Source organism: Protopterus annectens, chromosome 1.part0 (genome assembly GCF_019279795.1).
Source record: "Protopterus annectens isolate FY-2018-M chromosome 1.part0, PAN1.0, whole genome shotgun sequence".
Classification (NCBI taxonomy): Eukaryota; Metazoa; Chordata; order Ceratodontiformes; family Protopteridae; genus Protopterus; species Protopterus annectens.
The window spans coordinates 1,061,360,403-1,061,384,868 of record NC_056725.1 but is presented as its reverse complement, the minus strand read 5'-3'; the positions used below and the strand labels follow the sequence as shown (position 1 = coordinate 1,061,384,868).

The following is a 24,466-nucleotide window of genomic DNA, read 5'->3' as shown; positions in this document are numbered from 1 at the left end:
ACAAATTGGAAGCACTACTGTGATCATTTTTTCATTTTCCTCACAATAATAGGCTCGTAGATAGTTACTAGGCATACAATCCAGCTAACCCTTATGCAGCCTAGCCCAACTTACCAGTTGCCCCAAAGAACTGTCTGGTTAAGTAACTTGCTCATATTTACTCATTAGGTGAAAGAATGTTGATAGAATCAAACCCACTATCCTTGACACAGGAAACTGCTAATTTAACAGGTCAGAGCTTTTGCTCCTCTGCGCTAACTACCAGACGAAAACAGATGGGTGTATGTGGGTGGCGGTCTTTTGGGGGAAAACAAGGAGGCATACCGTTTGTGAATTTTTTTTTTTCAGATTTATCAGAGGGGTAAAGACTGTGGTTGTCTTCGTGTTTTAGGGGCTAGAGTGGAGTAGGCTTGCTGTATAAATATATGACAGCAGCAACGTGAAGTATGACTGTGAGCTTTTCTGTCATCACTTCACCCCAGGCTTGCACCTGAGGATACACAGAAGGTGACCATCCTTTGAGGGTTTAGGTATGCAGGTACTTTTTAAGATTTGATTTATCTCAGTTTAAGAACTACTATTTTGTCAGCTTTCAAGCATTATGTCTTGGACACAACTTTTCTTTCTTGGAAAAAAAATATTGAATTGCTTTACTTATGATTTTTTGTTCAGTTTGTCATTGGATCAGAAGGTTGGAAATCTCTACACTGTCTAGACACCCCCCCCCCCCCGATTCTAGTAGCCTAGCAGGCTGTAGACCCACAACTGAATGCATATATTTCCTCCAATTATTACAGTGTTTCCCTAGTCATGGTTTTTGTTTCAGGCCATCAGTGGATCAAAAGGGTCAGAAAAGGCATGGCGGAGCTTCTAGAAACTCAAGACTACTTGTGGACTAGTGGCCATAAAAGTCACAACTTAATTTACTTATTTTCTCCACTGTTAAAGTGCAATCCTGGTCAGTTAATGTATGTGAAACGCGTGCAGCGAGAAAGAGTCGAGACTGAATTTTTTCTTTCCTTAATCATGATTTTTTCAGGCCATCATTGGATGAGCAAGTTATTTATTTAAAAACAAAACTCATTGCCATTAGCTTATCACCCTTAACTTCTATTATTGACCCATAATTGAGTGTAGTTTTCCACAACATATTTGACTGTTTTTAGGTACTGCTTTGCCTAATAAGTATAGAAATTGCACTGTTTGGCTGCTTATGATGCCACTGCACATACGATAGCATACTTCTGGTACTGACTCCTTGCACCATCATTTGTCTCTGACACACTGAATTAACTACCTCTGTGGCTTCTACTTGCAACAAAAAGAGCTCTGGACTACATTCATACTTAAAAATGATTCACAACATAGGTAATTGCATGTTGCTTTTTTCAAATTTAACTTCCTGCAGGGGACACTCCCTCCATTGGCAGCCATATTTCTGCCCCCCCACCCACCCTTGCACTTTCATTCACTGTTTCACTGTAAGACCTGACCCTAGGATATTTTTTATTCTTCCACCCCCCCAGTAACAATATAATACAGAGTTACTGCCCGTTTTTTCAGAAGTGATACCACCTTGAAACTCACTGCTGTTATAGCTTGGCAACTCTTGTATCTCATCTAATAGACACTACTTGCATGCAACAGTCTCCTGCATGCAACAGTCTACTGCATCCACAGGGCTCTCTAACAGCCCAGCTTGAAACTTAGGATTTTACAAATTTATTAAGAAAAGTGCTTGAGTTTTTTTTCTCTCTGCTCACCTTTCCTTGTCCTGGCCCCTCTTGCTCTGTTCACCCTCGCTCCACTTGGGCTCACTCTGCTCATCCATCCCATCCCAATTTCCACCCATGCCCACTACATCTATATTTATACTTAACATCAAAACACACCCATTTTCAAATCACCCAATCACTGCATCAAACCCCACCCCAACAAGTCATATTTCACTCCTCCCCTACTACAGTCCATTACTATACCCTACTCTTCTACCTTATTCCCCTAGGTAACCCAATAAGAAACACTATCTCAAGCTCAATGCTTTTCTCGTACTCTGCTATATATCTTACTTACCACAGCTTACGATCTCACATAGTATCACCAGCAACATGGAACCTTCCTACACTCTCCCACCAACCGCATATAAAGTCATTCCACACCTATATAACTCCACTACTAAACTCTTCTCAAATTATATACAAACAAATAGTACTACTTTTCACACAAATACATCAAACTCCTCATCAGACAACCACCTGTACCTAATCAGTGTAGCTGAAATTAAACTAAGTGGTGACATACACCCCAATCCAGGCCCTACCATTACACAATAAATACCCCGCCCTACTACCTTAAACATTTTCAGACATAATAACACAGACCTCCTTATCCTAAATATTAATTTAGGAAGCATGTTCAACAAAACCCCTGAATTTTATGCAGCCCTCTCCCAGTATTCTCCAGACATAGTTACAATAACAGAAACCTGGCTAAAACCTCACATACAAGACATGGGGAGGCTAACCCATGGGTAAATTTCTATAAGCTTGACATAATTCATAAATGAGGTGGTAGAACTGCAATCATGTACAAAGATGACCTCATCCTGAAACGTCTAACAAACTACCCAGACCCCGACAATTTGGAAATCCTTGCCACCTACCTTAAAATCAACCACAATAAAAATATTATTCTAATAGGAACTTGCGTACCCCATGGAAACAGCCCATCCACCACTGAAGACTTCCTCTGCTGTGTTGCCTCTACATACAATCAGGAAACCATAATTATGGGGGACTCTAACGTTGACTGGGCCTCCTTCACCTCCAACAACCCTAATAACTTTATCAACCTCCACAGCTTCTACCAAATAATACAATCTCCTACCAGGGTTGACAAGCACAGCATTAAACAATCAATACTGGACTGGATCCTAACAAATAAACCTTCCCTCTGCTACCAGTGTGGTTGTCTTCCAGACAACCTAAGTGATCAGACCCACCAACCTTATCTGACAATAATCTGCCCACTTAAAAAAAAAAAAAAAAAAAAAAAAAAAAGTCTACAGATGTATACGTAACAAAAGTAATTTCTTACCAGACGTCTGTAATTCCTTATTACACAAATGTGACTGGTCCCCTCTAAAGCACCTCCACCTCAATCAGGGTGTAGAATAATTCAGTGACATATTCCTCCGTATACTAAATGAACTAGCCCCACTCAGAAGAAACTGCACTAAATCCAAACACATACCATAGCTAACCAAAGAGACCAAGAAGCTTCTTAAACTAAGAGGTAAAACCCGGTTCCACTATCAGGATACTAAAAATGAAACAACTTTGCTCAGCTATCGGCAACTGTGTAACCTAGCCAAAAAACAAATTAGACAAGACAAAAAAAAATACTACACAACTATAGAAAATAAGCTCCAGAATAATCCCCACAAGTTCTGGCAGTACATTAACAATCTGCTTAAACCAGGCCAGAAAGCAACTCCTGACCCTACTACCATCAACCCCACTGATGATCTGTCCTCCCAGTTCAATTCTTTATCAACTCCCATCCTGTCCCTGGTTCATAACAAAAGTAACAACCCCCTTTTCATACCCACATATACCAAAGACCACCTCAATTCCTTCTCCTTGAAACCTATAAAAACTAGTACCATTAGGAAGCTACTGTCAAAACTTAAACCCTCCTCACTTGCTGTAAGACCAGCTTCTAAATGAATTCCTCAGAATAGCTTTCCAATGTCATCTGTTTTCCAATATCTGTTCTAATCTACCAATCCATCAATGAACTATACATCCCTGAACTATGGAAAATCTTGAATGTCATCCCTCTACATAAAGGCAGTACTTCAACAGAACTCTATAGGCCAATAGCTATTCTCTCCCTCTGTGCAAAAATCTTAGGAAAAATGCACACGCACAATTACTCCAGTACCTGCTAAACATTAACATTATTTCATCATCACAGCATAGTTTTAGACCAAAGCACAGCACCACCACTGCTCTTGTTTTACTAGTTCTGTTAACCAACTTAGAAACTCCGGCCTACAAGTTTCCTCTGTCTTCCTGGATATGTCTAAAGCCTTCGACACAGTCTCCCATCAGAAACTTCTGAATTAGTTAGCATCCCTAAACCTATCCCATTCCACTCTCTTGGTTTTAAAACTATTTATCAGACCAGTAACAGGCTGTAAAATGACATAACCAACTATCTCTTCAGTTACCTGTCTGTCAGTGTACCTCAAGGATCCATGTTCAGACCACTACTTTCTCTATTTTCACAAATAAACTTGTCTGCTACTTAAAACACTACCATCATACAATACGTAGACGACTCCACCCTTATGTTCAGCCCACTCCTTAGCTGCACTTTAAACTCAACTTGCCTTCCATGACATTGAAAACTACATTTCTAACTCGTAACTCATTCTTAATCCCAACAAGACCAAGCTTATCCTTTTTACCAGTAATAAACTACTTGACCCCCCCCCCCCATTCATCATCTCTTCCTCCAATAATGCTATTATCGAACTAGTGGCACAAACCAAGCTCCTAGGGGTGACCATAGTTAATAACCTTGTATTTGACAAGCACCTGGCAATTGCTATGAAGGAGGTATACATCAAGCTAGGCTCCCTCTTTAGAATCAAACTCTACCTTAACTGACACTACTAGAAAAGCCATATACAGAACTCGCCTTCTTTCCACCCTACTATACACATCCCCCACTTTTCACAAGCCTTAGAAAAAACAATTTAAATAAATCTGAATCCTGTTATAATAAAATAGCAAGATTTACCTGTAACCTCCCATACAGATCACACCATTGCTTTGCCCTGCACCACCTAAAATGGCTGAACTTCCAAATCTTCTTACCTAGAACCAGCTAACTTTTACTCATTCCATTCTTCACCACCCTAACAACTGCCCTGCACTAATTCAATCCTATTCCTGCCCTAGATCTCTAAGGTCCTCCAACAGGGGATTCTGTATTCTCTAACTAAGTATCTAAGCCATGGAATTCCTTATCACAAACAATGCTCAATTCTACCAACATTTCCAGCTTCAGCTATCTCCTGATGGTACACCAACAGCTGGCTCTGCTCTTGTACCAAACCAGGCTGATAATGTCTCTAATTCCACACTTGATTGCAAAAAAAAACTTCTATGTAGTCTATTCAGTTTCAGTCCTGTACATTTTACCATGAAACCACCTTCTATCCATTTCTTACTACCATTTCTCTCAAATCCTATTTCACTCGGTCTCTACTACTATATCTCATGACACTAGTTCCTCTCAAATTCTAGTAATGTTATATAACTGACTTTCAAAACAAGAATTTTTGATTCTTGTATACCAAGTTTTACCGTATTTCTTTGTAAATAATTCCTAACCAGAGAATAAGGCCTAGCATGGTTTTTCAGGGTGGTCATGATATAAACCCTACCCCAAAAATAAGCCCCAGTTAAGCTTGTCAACAACTCATGATGGACGTGTTGAATTATAAAATAATATTATTGGCACCCGTTGATTGAGGTTATCGTACTCTGCTCACCATTTTCAGACCATTCGGACACCCAACTTCTTCTCTTTGCAGAAAGTCGTAAGATTCTTTGCCTGGGAGTCCTCCACAATTCTTACTGTAACCCTAACCATCAGTCGCACTTAACGGTTGAGATCCTTGGCCCATAAACTCTGGCAGGCGTGTTTTGATCGATCAACGTACAGACAACGTGCGTAAAGCACGTGATGGTGCATGGTTGTGGGTGTGCCTTCTCTTTGTAAACAGAGTCATTTTGTGTTGCCACTCCGGTCTCGTAAGTCTCCAAATTACCCCCTCCCCCAGACAAGTTGAGTGCAAAAAGAAAGAGCTATTCTGTCGTGTACAAGAAAGGAATTATGGCAGACTCCCGGGGAAATAATCTGATGGATCTGATGGCTTTCTGCAAAGGGAAGAAGTTAGATTTCCGAATGGTCCGAATATGGCATGCAGCATACATAACCTCAGTCAACAGGCCATCGAGGGAAATGCTAAGAAGTGCAAGTGTGGATCAGGCCGGCAACAATTATTTCCTGAGTTGGAAGACCTCATCTGTGAGTGGATTGCTAACAGGAGAGCAAAGGCTTTGGTTGTGCGCAGGGCTGATATCCAAGCCTTTGCCTTTGTAATGGCACCACAGTTAGAAATATCCCCAGAAGAATTCAAAGCATCACAACATTGACTGGATGGCTTCCTTCACCGATATGAACTGTCTCTAAAAAGATCAACAACACTGTTCAAGCTAGAAGATACTGAAGTTATTAAACGTGCACTTGCGTTCAAGTCCTTTGTTGATGGTATTGACTTTTCTAAATATCAACTCTCCAACATGATTGCTATAGATGAAACTGCAGTGTTTATGGGCCAAGGATCTCAAACAACAATTGATCAGAGGGGTGCCTCGTCAATCTACATTCTCTCCACTGGTTACGAGAGTGCATGTGTTACCTGTATTTTGGCAATTCGTCTAGATGGAAAGAAAATCCCACCTGTAATCATTAGTAAGGGCAAGAAAAATAAGACTGAATGTGTTTCAGGAATTTACATTCTTGAAACTGAAAAAGGCTGGTGCACACAAGCAGCTGTAAGGAAGTGGGTCGATGTAATGCTGCCACTTGTTTTGCGAGCTGGCAAAAGAGGTCTGCTAGTCTGGGATTCAGTCAGCACTCACCGCGCTAAAGAAGTGAAGAAATTCCTTGCACAGAGAAGAATAGATCAAATAATGATTCCTGCAGGAATGACTGCCTATCTCCAGACTCTTGATATTGCAATAAACAAGCCATTCAAGGACCATTTGCGCATGAAACTCAATGACTACATTGAAAATAGAATGGAGAGAAATCAGCATGGAAACTTTGTTTAGCCTAGCCTGCAAGAGGTCGTGACTTGGGTGAAAAAGTCATGGGATAAAATCACTAACAGATGTGTTGCCAATGCACTACAAGCAGGCTACTTGGACAAGCAGTGCTCATTTAAGGAGAGCTCTATTGCTAGGCATGACAGATTTGGGCCAATGGTTGTACAGGAAATGGAGTCACAAGAAATTCAGGTCAAAATTCGGGGGATGGACACTTATGACAATGTCCCAGAAGAAGATGACATGACTGTATCTGAATAACTGTGAAAGCCAAGGTGCAGATATTCTGAAGTTGAAATGTTTGGTGCACTGTTTATGTAGAATTCTCACACAACTGTTTTAGTGAAATTAGAACTGTGGTCCAATAACAGAAAAGTACGAAATAAATGTCGGTTTGTGTACATGAATAAATGTCGGTTTGTGTACATGAATAAATGTCGGTTTGTGTACATGAATAAATGTCGGTTTGTGTACATGAATAAATGTCGGTTTGTGTACATGAATAAATGTCGGTTTGTGTACATGAATAAATGAATAAAGGTAGATTGTTGGATGGTGTGGGTAAATAAGGCATCCCCTGTTAATAAGCCCTAATGCGTATTTTGGCGGGGGAAAGAGTATAAGACCCGGTCTTATTTTCAAGGAAATACGGTATGTCCTCAATTGTCTACTCTTTTTTCACACACAAGTGTTTGCGAATATGTTTCTTAGGTAACACACTATTGATTGCAAAAGTATGTGTTAGTGATGTCACTTGTAAAACGAGCATTCTTGATTTTTGTACACCAGGTTTTATTGTACTTTATTGTTTAATCTTTTTTTTCACAAAAATGTTTGCCAATATGTTTCTTAGTATCAAACTTTTGATTGCAGTAATGTTTGTTAGTGATCTCACTGTTAAAAAAAAAATAACTTGTTAAAATTTTTCTAACTTTTTCTAAAATTTGTTAATTCTGTTAGCTTGGAGCTTTACTCCCCGGGCCTCCACTGAAAATGGGCCTTTGGCCCAGCCAGACATTCCCAGTAAACAAGTGTAAAATAAAATAAATAAAATGCACATTAAAGTATCTAGAATCTCCCACGGCTTCTGGGGGCCCTGGCGATCCCCAGATCACTGGATTAATGCAGCTATTTCTTCTAAGTTACCAGAGTGCAGTCTTGCCTAGTTAGGATTTGTCAAATGAATGAATGAATGAATGCAGGAAAATAAATGATCAGTGAGAAAAGGAAGAAAAAAGTAAACTGAATGGTGTGACTAGCCCAGGATGCAGGGGAAGTTACTTAGGGGACACTGGGTGATCTACAAGAGGGATAGTAGGCAGCAAGGGAAGAACATAAGTTCATCTAAGGCTGGCTATTGCAATGAGTTGTTTCAAGTACTACTGTGGAAGCTAAATTATTACATAATATCAAAGAATTATATATTGGAGATCAACTGAAGGGTGCTGCCTTTTGTGAAGTATACAACATTAAAGGCCCATTTGAAAGGAAGATGCAACATAAGCGGGGAAAGAGAATTCAATTAACAACTGAAGCAGAATACAGGAAATGTGACATAAAGGGACACTTGTGAACGGATTGTCCAAGGGCAAATGAAGTAGGCAGAAAAAAGTGTGCATAGGAAATGAAAGGGGAGGGAATAGGAGCAGTAATGCAATTAAAAAAAAAATATGAAAATGAGGTACTAAAAGAGAATGCTGGGTACCTTGGCAATAAATGTTCAAGACTAAATAGAAAGACAAAATGACTAAGCAGCACATATGCAAAATAACTTTTCTGTACCACCAGGGTTTACAGAAGAGATAGAAGTACCGACTGGAAAACTATAGGTGGTGGATTAAGTAAATGATAGAAAAAGGAAATAAAAAATAACATTAACAAAAATGAATTTGAGGAAATAAAGCATATCAATGTCTTAATTTTTAATATGAACAGCTTAGAGTTACAGCAGAAGGTGTGCATTATTTTTATTGGTTAAAACAAAGCTTAATATGGCTTTTTGTAGGATGCAAGATACCTAAACATTCAGGAAAGGGAAAATAATCATTGTGGGGAGGAATGGTATTAGTCAGTTGAACCAGAAGAATGTGTCGATTAAAAGAGAAGATGGCTTTATTGTGAATAATTGTTAAAACATGCCCAGAAAAAGGAAATATGCCTGCATATGTACAACTTGTGTACCAACAGAGTATAATTAAAAAGTAGAAGTATTTAGTTTTTTTACATAAGTATGTCATTAGAAATCTGTTACTGATTTGTGCAGGAGATTTAAATCGTTTTGAACAGTACAAATAGAAAGAAAGGAGACGGAGTAGGGTTATAATGTTAGGTATAATGAAAAGAGTTGATTTACAAATAGTGAGGCAAGAAGGAAATACATGTAAAACAGAAGTAATCACAATTAAAATAGATTCTTTGTGCTGTTTTGTGATGTGTGGAATGGAGTAAGATGGTAGAATTTGTAGATCACAGGGTAGTGTATTTGGATGATATTAACCTATGACAAATGCAGGGAAACGTTTACTGAGAACAGATGAAAGATCCATGGAAAACGAGCTGCTAGGGCACTTCGAGAAACTTTGCGATACTTTAGAAATGAGGCTTTAAGAATTGGGATAGTTGATGGGAACTTGCAAAGTGAAATTAAAAGTAAGTATATGTTTTGGAGGTGTAGAGAGAAAATGGGAAAGAGGGGGTGTAGTAGATGAGTAGGGTTCTTTTTATTACTGTCCTAAGATAAAACAGAACTTTACAGACAAGAAAAATATATCGGAAAAATGAAGGGTTGAATATGCAGGACTTTACAGGAAAGGGGGGATTAGAAGAAAAATCTGTTGTTGACAAGATGGATGCTGAAAGAATGGTGTATATGATGAAGTAAGAGAATATGATGCCTGAAGAAAAACAGGAGTGTGGTAACATTTAAAGAAAGTATATGTGGGAAGGACATGAAACGACTGCAGGGGTTAAGTGTGAGAGCGCAGAAGAAAGAAAAAGTGGAAGCTAAATTTATAACAGAGGAGATAAAATATGAAATAAAAGTAAAAGCAGAAGGTTCATGTGAAATTAGAAAAAACATGTGAATATTAAAAGAAAAATAAGTGAGGAACAGATGCAGCTTTTGAGACTGGTATTGCAAGCATGGTGTACAGAAATGAAGGAAAGAGAACAATATATGAACATTACTGTACTCAAGGAGACTCACTACTGTCACTGCAGCTACCAAATGGAATAATGTCCCCTACAAATTCCTCGGGTGCAGAATAGAAGAGAAAGGAAAAAACACCTGCATTGAAAGCTCTTTCCAATCCCAGTAAGACTATGTGATTTGCATGTCATGCAGCATTGGTAAAACATTTCAACATATAGGTTCATAGGTGTTTACTAGGCTAATGACCACAACATCCTTTTTAAGCCTAGCCATGCATCCCAAATCTCTGACAAGTTCTGATACCCTTGATAAGTGTAAGCAGGGTCCTGGTAGATGACCCATTTACAGGTTGCCCGTGTCCACTAGACATAGGTATCAAGACGGGGATGAATTTCAGTTTCCCCATCCAATTGTCCAAGTTGCACTTGATTGGGTTAGGGAGGAGCTCTGCTTCACATGGATAGGAAGCCTGTTCCATAGATGGGATAGTCTCTGGGATACATACCTGTCTCTAAAGCAGGTCCTGTTTATATCACAGGCAAGATTTAAGTCTTTAGATTGGGTAATTCTGGTGCAGTTTGTTTTGTGGATATGCAGAAGGTCCATCAGAGTCTGGTCTGACAATGCCCTGTATGCTAGGCATAGACCTCCCCTCAAATGCCTGTAGGAGACAGACTACAGGGTAGGGATAGGGCCTTGAGGTGGTCTGTGTAAGACCTTTTGCTTATATCCTGTATTCTTTTAGTGAGGAACCTCTGTGAACATTCCATTTGTTGGATATGCCTGATTAAGTACATACCAAAGGGGGCATTGTACTCAGTGATAGGTTTAATGAATGCCAAATACAGAGGAACAGTGACTTCCTTGGACCTAGATGCCATACCTTTGTTTATAAGTTGTACAACATAGGATGATTTCCTCACTACTGTAAACATGTGATGGTCAAAGGCTAGATTATTATCTATGTGTGTCTCTAAGTCCCTGACTACTGGGTCAACTCTAAGGGGTGTCAATATGATAGTTAACAGGGGTGGATGACTTCCCAAAGGATACTATTATGCATTTCTTGGCATTTAGTTTTAGTCCATGGCTCCGACACCAGTTGTCTGTGTCAGGCCCTCCTGGAGAACATTTGTCAGTTTGGGATTCAGTGACTGCTCCTAATTTGCAGTCATATGGAAATGTGGTCAGCTAGAGACCACTGACATTGGCCTTTACTTCTGAGAAGTAAATACCAAAATGGATCGGTCCAAGGACTGATCCCTGAGGGACTTCACTTCTGACTGATGTCTTTGTAGAGGTGGACTCCCCAATTCTAACTTCCTGGGTCCTGTCTGTGAGCCAGCTGGCTATCCACCAGGTGACACACCTAACCTCTTGAGTTTGTCAACAATGCCTGAGTGGGTATTGTGTCAGATGCCTTGGCCAGGTCAGGGTAGGCAGTGTGAACCATTTTTCTCTCATCCATTGCTTTGGTTACCTTCTCAAACAAGTCCACCAGGTTGAGTAGGCATGGATCTGCACTTGAAAACTGGGTTGGGGCCAGTGTCTGGAGGTTTACTATATCTTTATTGATCATCTCCATGATAATTTTTCCCATGGCTTTACATATAAGACTAGTGAGACTAGGGAGGGAGTTTGGCATAATGGTCAAGATATTTGCCTTACAGACACAAGGTGCAGCATTGGATTCTCACATGGGTTAATTGGCTAGGCTTAAAATGCCCCACAAGGGTAGTTGGCCTAGTACTAATCTATGAACCTATGAGACTTATGGGTCTGTAAATGGGCCACCTTCATGCAGACGGATGGCTGTTGCCATTCTCTGTTCATGAGGCACGAAGCCTGTTTGGAGGCTACAGTTAAATAGTAATTCCAGAAGCCCTGATAGGTCATGTTTCATGCTATTTAGAAGGCATTGTGGGATATTGTCTGGGCCCACTGATGCATTGTTCTTGGTCTTAGAGCAATGAGGACCTGTTCCCTAGCGATAGTAGGGGGGGTTATATTTGATGGTATTTCCTGAAGGAAGGTAGAGGAGAGAGGGGAAAAGTTGGAGCACAGTCAGTCCCTCTGCATTTAAACTTTCCATTAAATCAGTTGTTGCTTCCTAACAAAGCACATTAAAATCAGAGGTACAGTTAACTGATTTAAGAGACTCGGCAAAAAAAAAAAATGCCATCTGTAAAACTACATGCTTCATTCACACACACACACACACACACACACACACACACACACACACACACACACACACACACACACACACATGGGTGTAAGATAATTATATCCCTTTGTTGCATTAATGTTCTTGCTTAAAAAAAAGTCTTAAAAATATCAGTAAAGGTAGCTACTGTACTTCCCCTAAGTTTTGTCTAATGTCTTTTTTTCAGTGACCTGGTATCAGTTTTGAAGCAGAATTCAGTATACACACCCTAGACCTTTCATTGTAGCCCTCTTAAATTTGAGTCAGTTGCAAGCTTTCAGAGTTCTGTTTTATTTGTTTCCTCATATACTACTCAGTTCTGTAGTATTGCTTCAAATTTCTTAAGTGAGGTTTCTCTTGCTTTAGCATCACAGTCATCTCTCTACTAAAAAGCAGTTGCATGGCTAGATCCTTTATTGTTTTCCTGACCTCTCAGATTATTTCTCTTGAAATCTTAGCCGCTATCATCTATTGCCTTTACCCTTGCTGCTTAACTTCTGATTATTTTCTGTAAATGTGTTAGGCTAGGGATATTTCAATAACTTTTACAATATAACATTTATTTGTATACCCGGTCTGGAGCTGATACTTGCATAAAAGTGATTGTATTAAACTGTTATATAATGTATATTGCTGAAAACAACTTCTCTAGAAATATTTGTCTTTGTCAAATTACTTTTTGAAAAAAACAAATTAACCGTAGTATTTACATTAATATTCATCCTGTGTATAGTTTACAACAGTTGTATATTCTACTCTGATATATATTGTATTTCATTGATTGTTTTTGCCCTTTGCATGTTCTCTCCTCTCCTCTGTTTTAGCATATGGGATTTCTGTTTAGGCTTTATGGAGCTTTTTTCGTGAGCCCTCCCAGCAAATGGGTTTTGTCCAGAAATGGCTAACCTGATCAGTCAAGAATAATAAAGAAACACATTTCTAAGCAGTGGCTTTCAAGTGGTTAGTCAGTGGTACAGTGGTTAGGTCGCTGCCACAGAGTTGCAGTACTAGGTTCTTCAGTTTGATTCCTGTTTGCAGTTCCATGTTTTTAGAGTATGCACATCCTCCCTGTGTCCATGTAGGTTTTCGCTGTCTGGTCTGACTTCCTTTCACTTCCCAAAGTAGGTGAAGTGGTGTGTCTGTAATGGTTCCCCTTCAAAACATCTAAAACCCATAACATGCAAAATCAAAACATCGAGACCATAACAACTAAAACCCAAAACATCTAAAACCCATAATATCAAATTTCATAATATCGAAAATATATAATATGTTAATAGTGCATCATCAAACGTGTAAATGTTATAATTTAAACTTTTAAGCTTGTAGCATCACTATGAGATGTCGTTTTTATTTCTATAGTTATGTAGTGTAGAAATTTATAGTATTTATATAGTGTTTATTTTGCCACTCTTTGTGTTTTTTAGGCCATATAGGTAAGTGATGTAGACATTATGTGTACATTTTTTATGGTGATCGTGATACAGTGGGGTTAGGAAATTAACTTTTTCCCACTGCAGTGCAGTCTCTGAGTTGGCATATTTAATTTGAGTGGGGGGTGCAGGAGGGCTTGCCCCCCTGCAGAAACGTAGTAAAAAGTGTGTTTGTTAGTTTGGTGACGACATATGTGGAGGGGATGTTATTTTCATGTGATTCGTAGTGTTTGGTGTTATGATGCGCATTTTAGATGTTATAGATTTTAGATGTTATGGGTTGTAGATGTTTTGAAGGAGAACAGTCTGTAATTTGTGTGTATGTGCATGCCATGCAGTTTTCATGTGTACATGTGTTACTATTCATTGGTGCTTCATTCAGGATGAACTTCTGTGTTTTGTGCCCACTGAGTTGTGCTATAGGCTCCATCTCCCCTATCAGCTAGTATTGGATTAAAAAGGAAATAGGAAAATGAATACATATCTTGTGATTAATTTGAGAGATAAAAAAATAGTAACCAGTTCCAACTCACAAACAGTAAAAGGCAGCTGGAGAGCTACGAACCAAATTATAAAAGCAACAAGATCATCACATGAATTCCTGGTTTATTAATGCTCGATGCAAAATAACCAAACATACTGCTGACCTAAGTTTCGTCCACTTAATCAAGACTTCATCAGAACAAACAAAACAATTGTTCTGATGAAGTCTTAAGTGGACGAAACCTAGGTCAACAGTGTGTTTGGTTATTTTGCATCGAGCATTAATAAACCAGGAATTTGTGTGATAAATTTGAGAGACCCTTTCAAGAAAGTCATCTCACTTCATACCTCTCAGCTGTACAGATTTTCACAGCATGTCCAGATTTTTGCCTCATATTTTTGGTCTGTTTCTCATAAAAGTGTAGTTTTCTGGCAAACCATTGACATTTGAGTTTCAGACATAATACCCTTCAGAAAATACATGCTAATACAAAACCTGTTCTATCAAATTTCTAAGTTTGTTACAGCAGTATTTAAAGTGTCCCTATTTTTGGCCCTTTGTCCTCCCATTCTTTACGTCTTTGTCCAGATTTCTTGCTCTGAGAGGTTGAGAGGTATATCTCACTTCGCTGGGGCAATGCACTGCACATATAATCTCTACATATTTGCATGCACTTATACATTTGTCTATAATTTATGTAAAATGTATGTAGTATGGCTGCAGCTACTGTTGCTTATTGTGGTATGAGCTTTGTTCCTTCTAAACTAAGTAGAACCAATGCCAGCTGATGCTTTCTTTCTTGGATTATTTTCCCCCTCTGATACAGCTGTCTCACAAACCAAAGAGCCTCAGCCACTTACAAGCTGCTGCTTTACCGTATGTAACACTGACTGCATGGTCTGCACTAATGACCACAGGGGGTCTGAATAAAGACAACTGCAAAGGGAAAAGGTGAGTCTGTTAATTTTGAGTGAAGGCATTATGTAAAGCAAGGTTTGTTTTTTAAAATCAGAATGACTCACTTTACTGTTATGAACTACTCATTAAATTAGCAACTCCATTAATTGTTGCAGGATTTTGATCATTGGTGCTTCTGGCGGTGTTGGAACTGTTGCAATCCAGGTAAACATTTTTGTTGCATGTAATGGTATTAATGTACAGTCTGGTGCCATTTATTGTAAATCCTGCATTTGTTTTCATTTTGTCATTCAGGTAGCCTAAGTAATAGCCTAACTGAGTGGAAATTTTACATTCAAGTGTGTTCCAAATGTAATACTGTCATCTAGTACCATAAAACAACCGACATATGGAGTGTGATGTTCTAATACTACCTAACTGAAACCCTGCTACTCAAGTTTTGCACTACAATTGGCATAAAATATTTTTATTTGCTGTTTGTGTGGGGGGCAAATAACTCTTGCCCTCTTCTCCTGAAGGGGGCTTTACCCTTGCTCAGCCTTGGAGCACATTATGTCTGCAGCTTGGAAGTATGGATCGTTCCCCCTGACCAATGTTTATTATGCTTTATTAACTTGTCAGAATATAGTATGGACCCCAAACAGTACTGCCTGTTAAATTATGTAGTGCAGAAAGTACATTGTTATACATTATTGCTCCGAAGCGTAATATCCAAGGAGGACTTCCCATGTTACAGAACATTTTTTCAATCTTGGAGTAAGGGAGAGAATAGTAAAAATAGGGGTTTGGGTAAACTTTGTCTATCGATAAGCTGTTACTGACAGTAAGCAAGTCCAAAACCTCCACTGGACATGCATTGTATTCCTCCTGTACCACAGAAATTTGGGACTATATACCCCCAAAGTCTTAGACAAACTGAAGGTGCTAAACCATTCAAAGATTTGCTAAAGCAATATCTGATACATGGCCATACTCATGCTCCAAGCCTGCCTAAGTCCTTGCCCTAACTCTGCCTCTAACGTCTTACAACTCAAAATGTTAGTCAAATTCATTTATGTCCTTTTCTCTACTGTAGCCCCCCCCCATGATCAGCCTTACACCTAACTCTGCTTGTCAGCTGTAACTGCTACAACTCCTAACATGTCTCATGCATGTCGTATGTCCAAATATCAGTCTTGTAAATCATTTTTAGCTACTGAACTACTATACATACTTTATAAACTTCTTTGAATGTTGTTGTGTTTCTGTAACATATTGTTTTAAATGCCTGTGTGTTATATAACTTGTAACTACTATGGAGCTTTTCTCCCTAGGCCTCCACTGGAAAGGGGCATCTGTTTGTCCAGTCAGACTATCCAGTCAATCAATCAGTAAATAACTTGTTAGTAATGAATGACTGGACTGCTTATTTTGAAAGTACAGCGAGTAAAGAGTTTTGCATGTGTACACTTTTGAAAATTGTGAGGTGGGAGTATGTTTTTAAAAACTGTAGTTCTTTAAATTCAAATGGAGCATTTACTAACAATTTTTTATGTAATTCTATAAGGCGCACTTTGAAATTCTGAAGATTATAAGTTTGATAAACAAAGCAGACAAAGTAATCATATGAATGTTGGTTGGCTATGTGGTAAGTACCAGGGTTGCTGTGCATTAATGCTGGCATCAGTGTTAGTGTAGAGAATGGAGGGTGGAGTACAGGAGAGCAAAGACTCTGCTAGTTTTTCAAAAGGGCAAAAGCTAAGAGCGTGGCGCTGGATTCTGAATAGAAAAGGGGAAGGAAAGTTAGGGTGTGAAGTCTGCTTCTCCTGTTCTTATGATGATCAGCAGCCTTTGGGACTAATGTCACAGGTATTAATGTGTCAAGTCAGATCCAACTTTCCTAAGCTCCTTGGAATCCTCCACTTTCTCAACAAGTATCATTCATCTCAAACTCTCCAGTTCTGTTTTGCAGCCCTTTGAAGTTATTCAGAGAAAGATGGCCCCATACTGATGTTCTGTTGAGCACATTTCAATAGAATATTAGAGGTCTGTATGCAAGTAAAAGCTGTTTCTTTTTATTTTTCTTTTCTTATTTTCAGTCACAAGAAATAAAAATCCTGTAACTTTTTTGTCAGAAAAACTAATTTTTTATTGACATTGTATGCCACTGGGTCTGGGCCCATTTGTCTCATAATGTTTAAACTTCTGTTCAGAAAGCGTGCCTATGATTGTGCTGTTTCATCCACAAGTAGAAAATATCCGTATTTAATTTGCACAATACTTCCAATTTTACATTTTTAAACACCTTTATTAAATGACCACTTAAGATGCAGGCATACACACATTAATAGAAAAGAACACAAGCCAAATTAACATTTTTTTTCATTTACATACATGTATTTTTTTTTTCCTTTATAAAAATAGCCATGCAGTCCAGTATTACAGAAATCGCTCATTTCCTGCCTTCCCTTAAACCTCTCTCCTCTTGAACATTAGCCTGCATGTATTGCTCCTACAATGTTTATTTCTAGGAAATTTGCTCCTTCCCTTTTCTGAAGATCCTGTTTCCATTTTTTCTCTTTTACAACATTCAGTACTTTAACTACAGTAGATTTAGGCTTTGATTTCCTTTTTCTAGTAATTGCTTTTTTTGGTGCCCAATGGAATTAGTTAATAAGGACTTGCTATTTCTAGGCAATTCATATCCAGTGTCCAGGATGTAAAGAATAATTTCCTTAGTTACAACCATTTGCTCTCCCCAATATTTCTGAATAGTACTCCATAGGGAATTTTTATAATTTGCCAACTCATTACACTCCCAAAAAACATGTTCCCAGTTCCGTCTTCTCCATCACACCTCCATTGTTTGCCATCTGCCACAAGAAAAAATTCTTTGAAGTGTGCTTGGAGTTTAAAAATACCTATGCAAATACTTTCTAGCAAAAATCCTAAACCTTCTGGACTTTGCTTACTTGGGAGTTGCCCATATGTCCTTCCATTGTTCCCTTATAAATTGATTTTCCAGTCTGTCTCTTTCCAATGTTTTCTAACCTCTGTCTGATTCTTAGTTATCATACAATATTTCATATGCCCTACTTATCTCTTTTTTAACAGCAGCTTCCATTCTAAATTTGACTAAAACCTCTAACAGCAGACCTTTCACTTAAGAACCCCCTATCCCTTTCTGTTTGCCTATACTCTATCAATCCCTGGTAGAGGAAGCAGTCTGTAACCTGCTGTCCAAACATCTTGGTCTCATCCCACTCTCTTAACCTTTCCTTCCCAAGTTATTTGCACCCAATATCTTGGTGCCTTTGCCAGTTTTCTCCAGTAGATCCCAGCCGCTTCTTGCCTATTTTCTGTGCCCCTTCATGCAGTCGTCCCTATTCCAGCGTTGGTTTAGTTCATAGAATAATTTCTGCAGCTTTATGAATATAATATTCTATATGGTTGTTATTCTGTTTAAGGGTCTGCATCCAAAATCCCACTCTCTCCTTATTTCATGAACTCGCCCATGGCCTCCTCCTCCTTCATCATCATCCTTTTCCCTTTCCTTAACTGTATAGCTGTAAAGTATCCCTTTGAATCAGGTAATCCTAAACCATCTTGTTCTTTTGGGAGGATCAACTTCTCCCACTTAACTACTCCATGCTCCCCTGCCAGATTAATTTGTAGGTATATACCACATTGACCACCACCAGGGCCTTTATAAGCCTAGTCATGCAAGCCAACCCAATTGTGCCCATATGGATCATGGGTGTTTACTAAGAGGTGTTATGTCAGGAAGTTTATACAGATTATGTGGGGTAGGGTGGAAGGGATATGTTAGTTTGGGCATTACTGTCTACCTCTATCAGAGACATGGGGATAGACCTGGTGAATTTCCCATTTCCCATCTATTGGCCAAGGTTATGCTTGAATAGGGTTAGGGTTGGACTCTGCTTCACATGGACAGGGAGTCTGTTCCAGAGCATGGGGATCCTCTGAGACATATATCTGTCTTGCCATCATGTCTTATTTATGTCTCAAGCAAAAATTTTAATCCATGGATGTAGTGGTTCTGATGCTGTTCATTTTGTAGATGTGCAAACGGTCCAACAGAGCCAGATCCAAGGATGCCTTGTGTGCCAGGCATATATCCCTCTCAGTAACCTGTAAGGAAACAAGAGTATAGAGATGGGGCTTAAAGGACTTTAAGACAATCCGTATAGGACAGTGTTTTTATACCCTGTATTTTCCTGGTAAGGAACCTTTGTGGGCATTGCAGTTGTTGCATATGTCTAGTCAAGTACATGCTGAAGGGGCCATTATAATTGATGGGCCAAATAAAGTGGCACTATGACTTCTTGGACCTAGATGGTATGCCCTTGCTTATAAGTTGGGAGACATAGAATCATTTTATTGCTATCTTGGCCACATGTTGGTTAAAGACCAAATTACTGTCTACCAATATTCCCAGATCACTGACTACTTTGCCAACTCTTAGGGGTATCTTATTGATGGAGTAATTAGCCTGAGTGACAGTTTTCCCAGAAGGCAGTGTAATGTTTTACTTGGCATTGAGTTTTAATCCATGAATTTTGGCACCAGTCATTTGTCTGTGTTAGACCCCCTTGTAAGATGTTTGCATCACAGTGGGAGGGGGTGATCCATGATGCCTCCCAATTTACAGTCATCTGTGAACTTGGTTAGCCAGAGGCCCTTGATAGCCTTTGAGAAGTTAACACTAGCCTTTACCTCCAAGAAGAAATTCTTTATTACTGTCCACAGCTTCAGTACTGGCTTATAAAAAAATATGCCTGAATGCCTGACCTGTATATAAACTAAAGGGTCTAAAAACATTTTCAGTGCTTGCATCATACCATCCATATCCATAAACCAGAGCTTTCATTTCTCAGGTTTTGTATTTTTTATTTAGTCTCTTCCCATGTATCCTCCTCTGCTGTGACTGAAGCCTTTCTAATCCACACTCTTTAAAACTTCATCTTATGGGTTCCCCCATAAAATGAGCATTACTAAACCAATTCATGTGTGCATACATATAACTTACAGCTATAGCATTTGTTTTATCTTAACTTTATATTCTGAAAAAAACTTGAAACTATCTCAGTGTTCCACAACAGCAAAGTGTCCTTTTGGATTGAAGTAAAAAAAAAAAAAATCTGATCACCCTACCAATTATATCCTTGAGGAGTCCCTTATTTTCATTGGCAGTGGTTCTGAATATAGAGCAGATAACAAAGGGGGAAAAAGGGTACCCAATAACACACAAGAGCAAATAAAATGAAAATATGACCAAATCAGTGTCCAAAAGATTAAAGGTTTATTCACTTTCTCTAGTGCGTCGGCACGTCAATGCCTTCAATGGAGTAAAAAAAATTCAGCACACCACACCTTATATATAATGCTCTTAAATAATTAACACCATTGATCAAACAATTAAGCAAATTGGGGAAAAAGGTATCCCTACCTGGTTCCTGTGTTTAACTGTAACTTTTTGAAGAGGAACCCTCACACTTTAATTCATGCCTCCAATCCTTCATATATCCTCCAAATTCCTATTATGTTTGTATCATGGAATGCAAATACTTACATAGCCCTACTCCATAAAATCCCGGCTTACTCTTTCGAATGCCTTCTCTGCATCAAGACCCACCAACAACAGTGTTTTACATTATGTTGCCCTCTGAATCATTATTGTTCTATTCATGTTGTCAAATGTTTGCTTCCCTCTACCAAACCACACTGATCAATATCTATTAGTTTTCGAAACATCTTTGCCATTCTTTTAGCTAGTATAGACATAAACACTTTATATTCTTGGTTTTAAAATTGAAATAGCTCTATATGAAACTGGGTCTGATAGGTCTTTACCCTCCTTGGGTAATACAGCCACTGCACCATTCTCCCAAGACACTGGTGCTTCCCCTTAATTTAAAATAATTAAAGAACTCCTTCCAGATCTTTCACATTCTTCCCTCTTAACTTCCAAGATTTGACAGGAATGCTACTATGCCTAGATTACCTCCCTGCAGATTGATTAGACATCACCATTTTTATCACCATCTCCTCCTGTCTTCACTATTAGTTTTTGAGTCCCTTCTTCCCCTAACCTTGGCATAATTAAGTCTTCCTTAAATATTTCCATTTGTGCTCCTTCCTGGTTTCCACATTCCTCTGCTTTATGCAGATTTTCATAACATTCCTGAAATATCTCTAACTCCTGTATATAATCTCTAGTTATTTTTCTTGTCACTAGCTCTCCAAGTCTGGCAACATGCCTGTCTTGTTTGCTGTCCAAGTCATTGTGCTAAAAGATGTGCTGTGGATTTATCAAAATAATTGCTTAACAATCTTTCAAAACTCGCACATATCCAAGTTTTCCCTTATTTTCTCTTTAGCACTTTGCAGTCACTCCTCCTCTTGTTCTGTGAGATTTCTTTTATTTTGAAATACTTTAATCTTTGTCATCCCCTCTAAATAATTTCTATTACTTTTTGATTAACTGAAATATATCTTATTTCTTCATTGTTTTTAAATACCATTTTCATTTTATACCAGCAAAGTAGCTATCCATTCTGAAGTAATTTCTATATTTCCTAATAACTCTCAAATAATTTCTACTATCCATTCCTTGAATGCCTCTCTTTTTAACAGATAGGTGGGAAAGTGTCAGTGTCTTATTTTTACTTCATCACCTTGCATTTTATTCTTAGATTTTATTAGTGTAAGATCTGAAATAGTTATTGGATGTGTCAAAGCTTTCAATTAAGTGCAGACTCCTGTAAAATATAATTTATATCCAAACTGCAAAAACCATGAACTGAAGGAAAAACAAGGAAGCTAAGCATAAGCTCTGTATGTGACGAAAAGCCGAAAAATAGAGTTTACACTTAGCTTCCTTGTTTTTCCTTCAGTTCATGGTTTTTGCAGTTTGGTTTGTCTGCTACCATTTGTATATTTGTTGTTTTGGTTTATAATTTATATCCAGTCTAGGCCAGCTATTGTACCTTGTAGAATATGTAAATTCTGCCTGAGTTTCTACTACTAAATTCATGTCTTGTATACCAAATAATTTCATAAATTTCTTCAGAAATCTACCCTCTTGATATATTTTTCCCTTGTAGGCCCCCATATGCACTACTGCAATTCAAGACCTAATCCCCACCTGTAAGTAATATTCCCTGCTGAAAGCTGATTATTTCTCCCAAAAGTTTCTTAAGCTCCATAATAGTGTTTTTTTTGGTGAAATATAAATACATGCCAGTGTAATCCTCCTCCCTTGCCAGTAGCCCCTTACTACCACAGGTATGACATTGTCTTCTGTGATTATTGGCTGGAGCCCTTCTAGAAATCAGTATTGCTGCTCTTGTCCTTTGTGCTTGATACTGTGCTGAATATCCATCCTGACATCCTTTCTTTGTCAAATTCGTATCCTTGTTTCTTTCCAAGTGTCTCCTGTTGTATCACAATTTGCATACTGCATTTCTTAATGTAATTCAATACACTTTATTTTCTGTCTACACTGGTAACGCCATTTACATTCCAAGATAATGTGGATAGACTAGGCATTATGATAAAAAGCTATTGATCTGAAGTAGTTAACTTCATTTTATCTGCAACCTGTGGGTATATGGATCCGTATCGGATCCGAGCCGGCAACTTTTTTCTAGCATCTGCTCCAAGCTCCGAGCTCCTCCCCTTACCCATAATGCCCTACCATCTCCTATCTTCCCCCAGATCTCGTTTGTCGTGCCAGTAGTGTGCATCGTGGTCTCCTTTGCTCTGAGCTCAGGGATAGTAAGTGGTATTTTTTTCTGATCTTCATGCCTAGCTCAGGTTATCAGTTTGTGGACCCTTTCAAGGCACCGTTTATCAATGCTCACTATGACTGTTCTTCCCTTTTTGGGAAGATAGTATGTGACACTTGTCCAGAGCAAAAAGGATGGGAAGACTTTGTCTGCCATTGGAGTCCGCTTCTCTAACCCTCAGTGGTCCTTCTCTGGGAATCAGAGGGCAGAAGAAGATATGGTTCCGAAAATCTCAGTTTTCCCGGGATACTCAGGACAAGTATTCCCCCAGAGGCAGAGGTGGACAAGATCGACTCCAACCCAGAGGTAGAGGGGGTCCCAGGAATTTCGGGTCTACGGAACCCTTTTCCGATAGATGCGGTCAGCAGCCCTGAGGGGTTGCCCGACTGTCTTACTCTGGAGGCAGTCGGGGGATGATTGTCCTTACACCCAGCGGCATGGGAGTCCATTATGACAGATCGCTGGGTTTTATAGATCATATCCAGAGGTTACTCTATCCCATTTGTTGCTCCTCCAAATATTACAAAACACCTCCCGGATGTTCCACCTGCTCACAGGGAGGCCGCAGCTCTAGAGGTTTCAAAGCTGCTTCTCAAACGAGCCATCAAACAGGTCCCCCCCGATCAGTCCAGATTAGGCGTCTACTCAAGGTTCTTTTTGGTGACAAAAAAGAAGGGGGACCTCGGGCCCATTCTAGACCTGTCAACATTAAACCTGTCGGTAGCCAGACAGAAATTCCAGATGGTCACCTTACAGTCCATTCTACCTCATCTCCGAGAGTGCAACTGGATGTGCTTGTTAGACCGCCAGGATGCTTACTACCACATCATAATACACAGAAGCTCCAGGAGATTTCTGAGCTTCTGGCTGTGAGCCAGTCATTTTCAGCTCAGAGCCCTACCCTTTGGTCTCACCACAGCCCCCAGGGTGCTCACCAAGGTAATGGCAGTTGTAGCGGCTCACCTGAGGCTTCAGGTGTTTCCATACCTGGACGACTGGCTCTTCGCTGCGCACAACAAGCATCACTTGTGTCTGGCCCAAGATTATTTCATTCAGTTGGCAGATCTACTGGGAGTTAGTCAGTGTTCACAAATCCCATTTGCAACTAGTACAAGTTCTAGACTTCATTGGGGCATGGCTAGACACTTTGCAGATGAATGTATTCTTGACTCCAGACAGGATCCTACACCTCAGGTGCCACATAGCTCAGATAGCAAACTCCAAGTCTTCAAAGGCGAGCAAGGTTTTCCAGGCTCTGGGCTCCATGGCTGCTTCCATATCTATTCTCCCTTCACATGCGGGTTCTTCTATGGACTCTGGCTGTTAAATGGTCTTGGCTAGACCTGCTCATGGAATTTCCGATCAAGATCAGTCACATCTACAAGACATCTCTTCTTTGGTGGTTAAGTTCACCGGAGATATCAAAAAGATGCCCCTTCGCGTCATCTCCAGTCCAAGCCACAGTGACCACGGATGCCTCCCAACTCGGGTTGGGGGGCACTGTTTGGGAAGGACAGTCCAAGGCACATGGTCCCAGTCAGAGACCAAGTTGCACATAAATGATCTGGAGAGGGCA

General features: G+C 39.4%; 1 protein-coding gene across 1 annotated transcript in view; it reads left to right on the top strand.

Moving 5' to 3' along the window:
- Nucleotides 1–24,466, top strand: part of RTN4IP1 (reticulon 4 interacting protein 1) — a 349,792-nt gene that overhangs the window by 58,974 nt on the left and 266,352 nt on the right. The window contains exons 4-5 of the mRNA XM_044064928.1: nucleotides 15,009–15,133; nucleotides 15,256–15,304. Coding sequence (XP_043920863.1) covers nucleotides 15,009–15,133; nucleotides 15,256–15,304 — 174 coding nt within the window. The remainder of the gene's footprint in view (nucleotides 1–15,008; nucleotides 15,134–15,255; nucleotides 15,305–24,466) is intronic.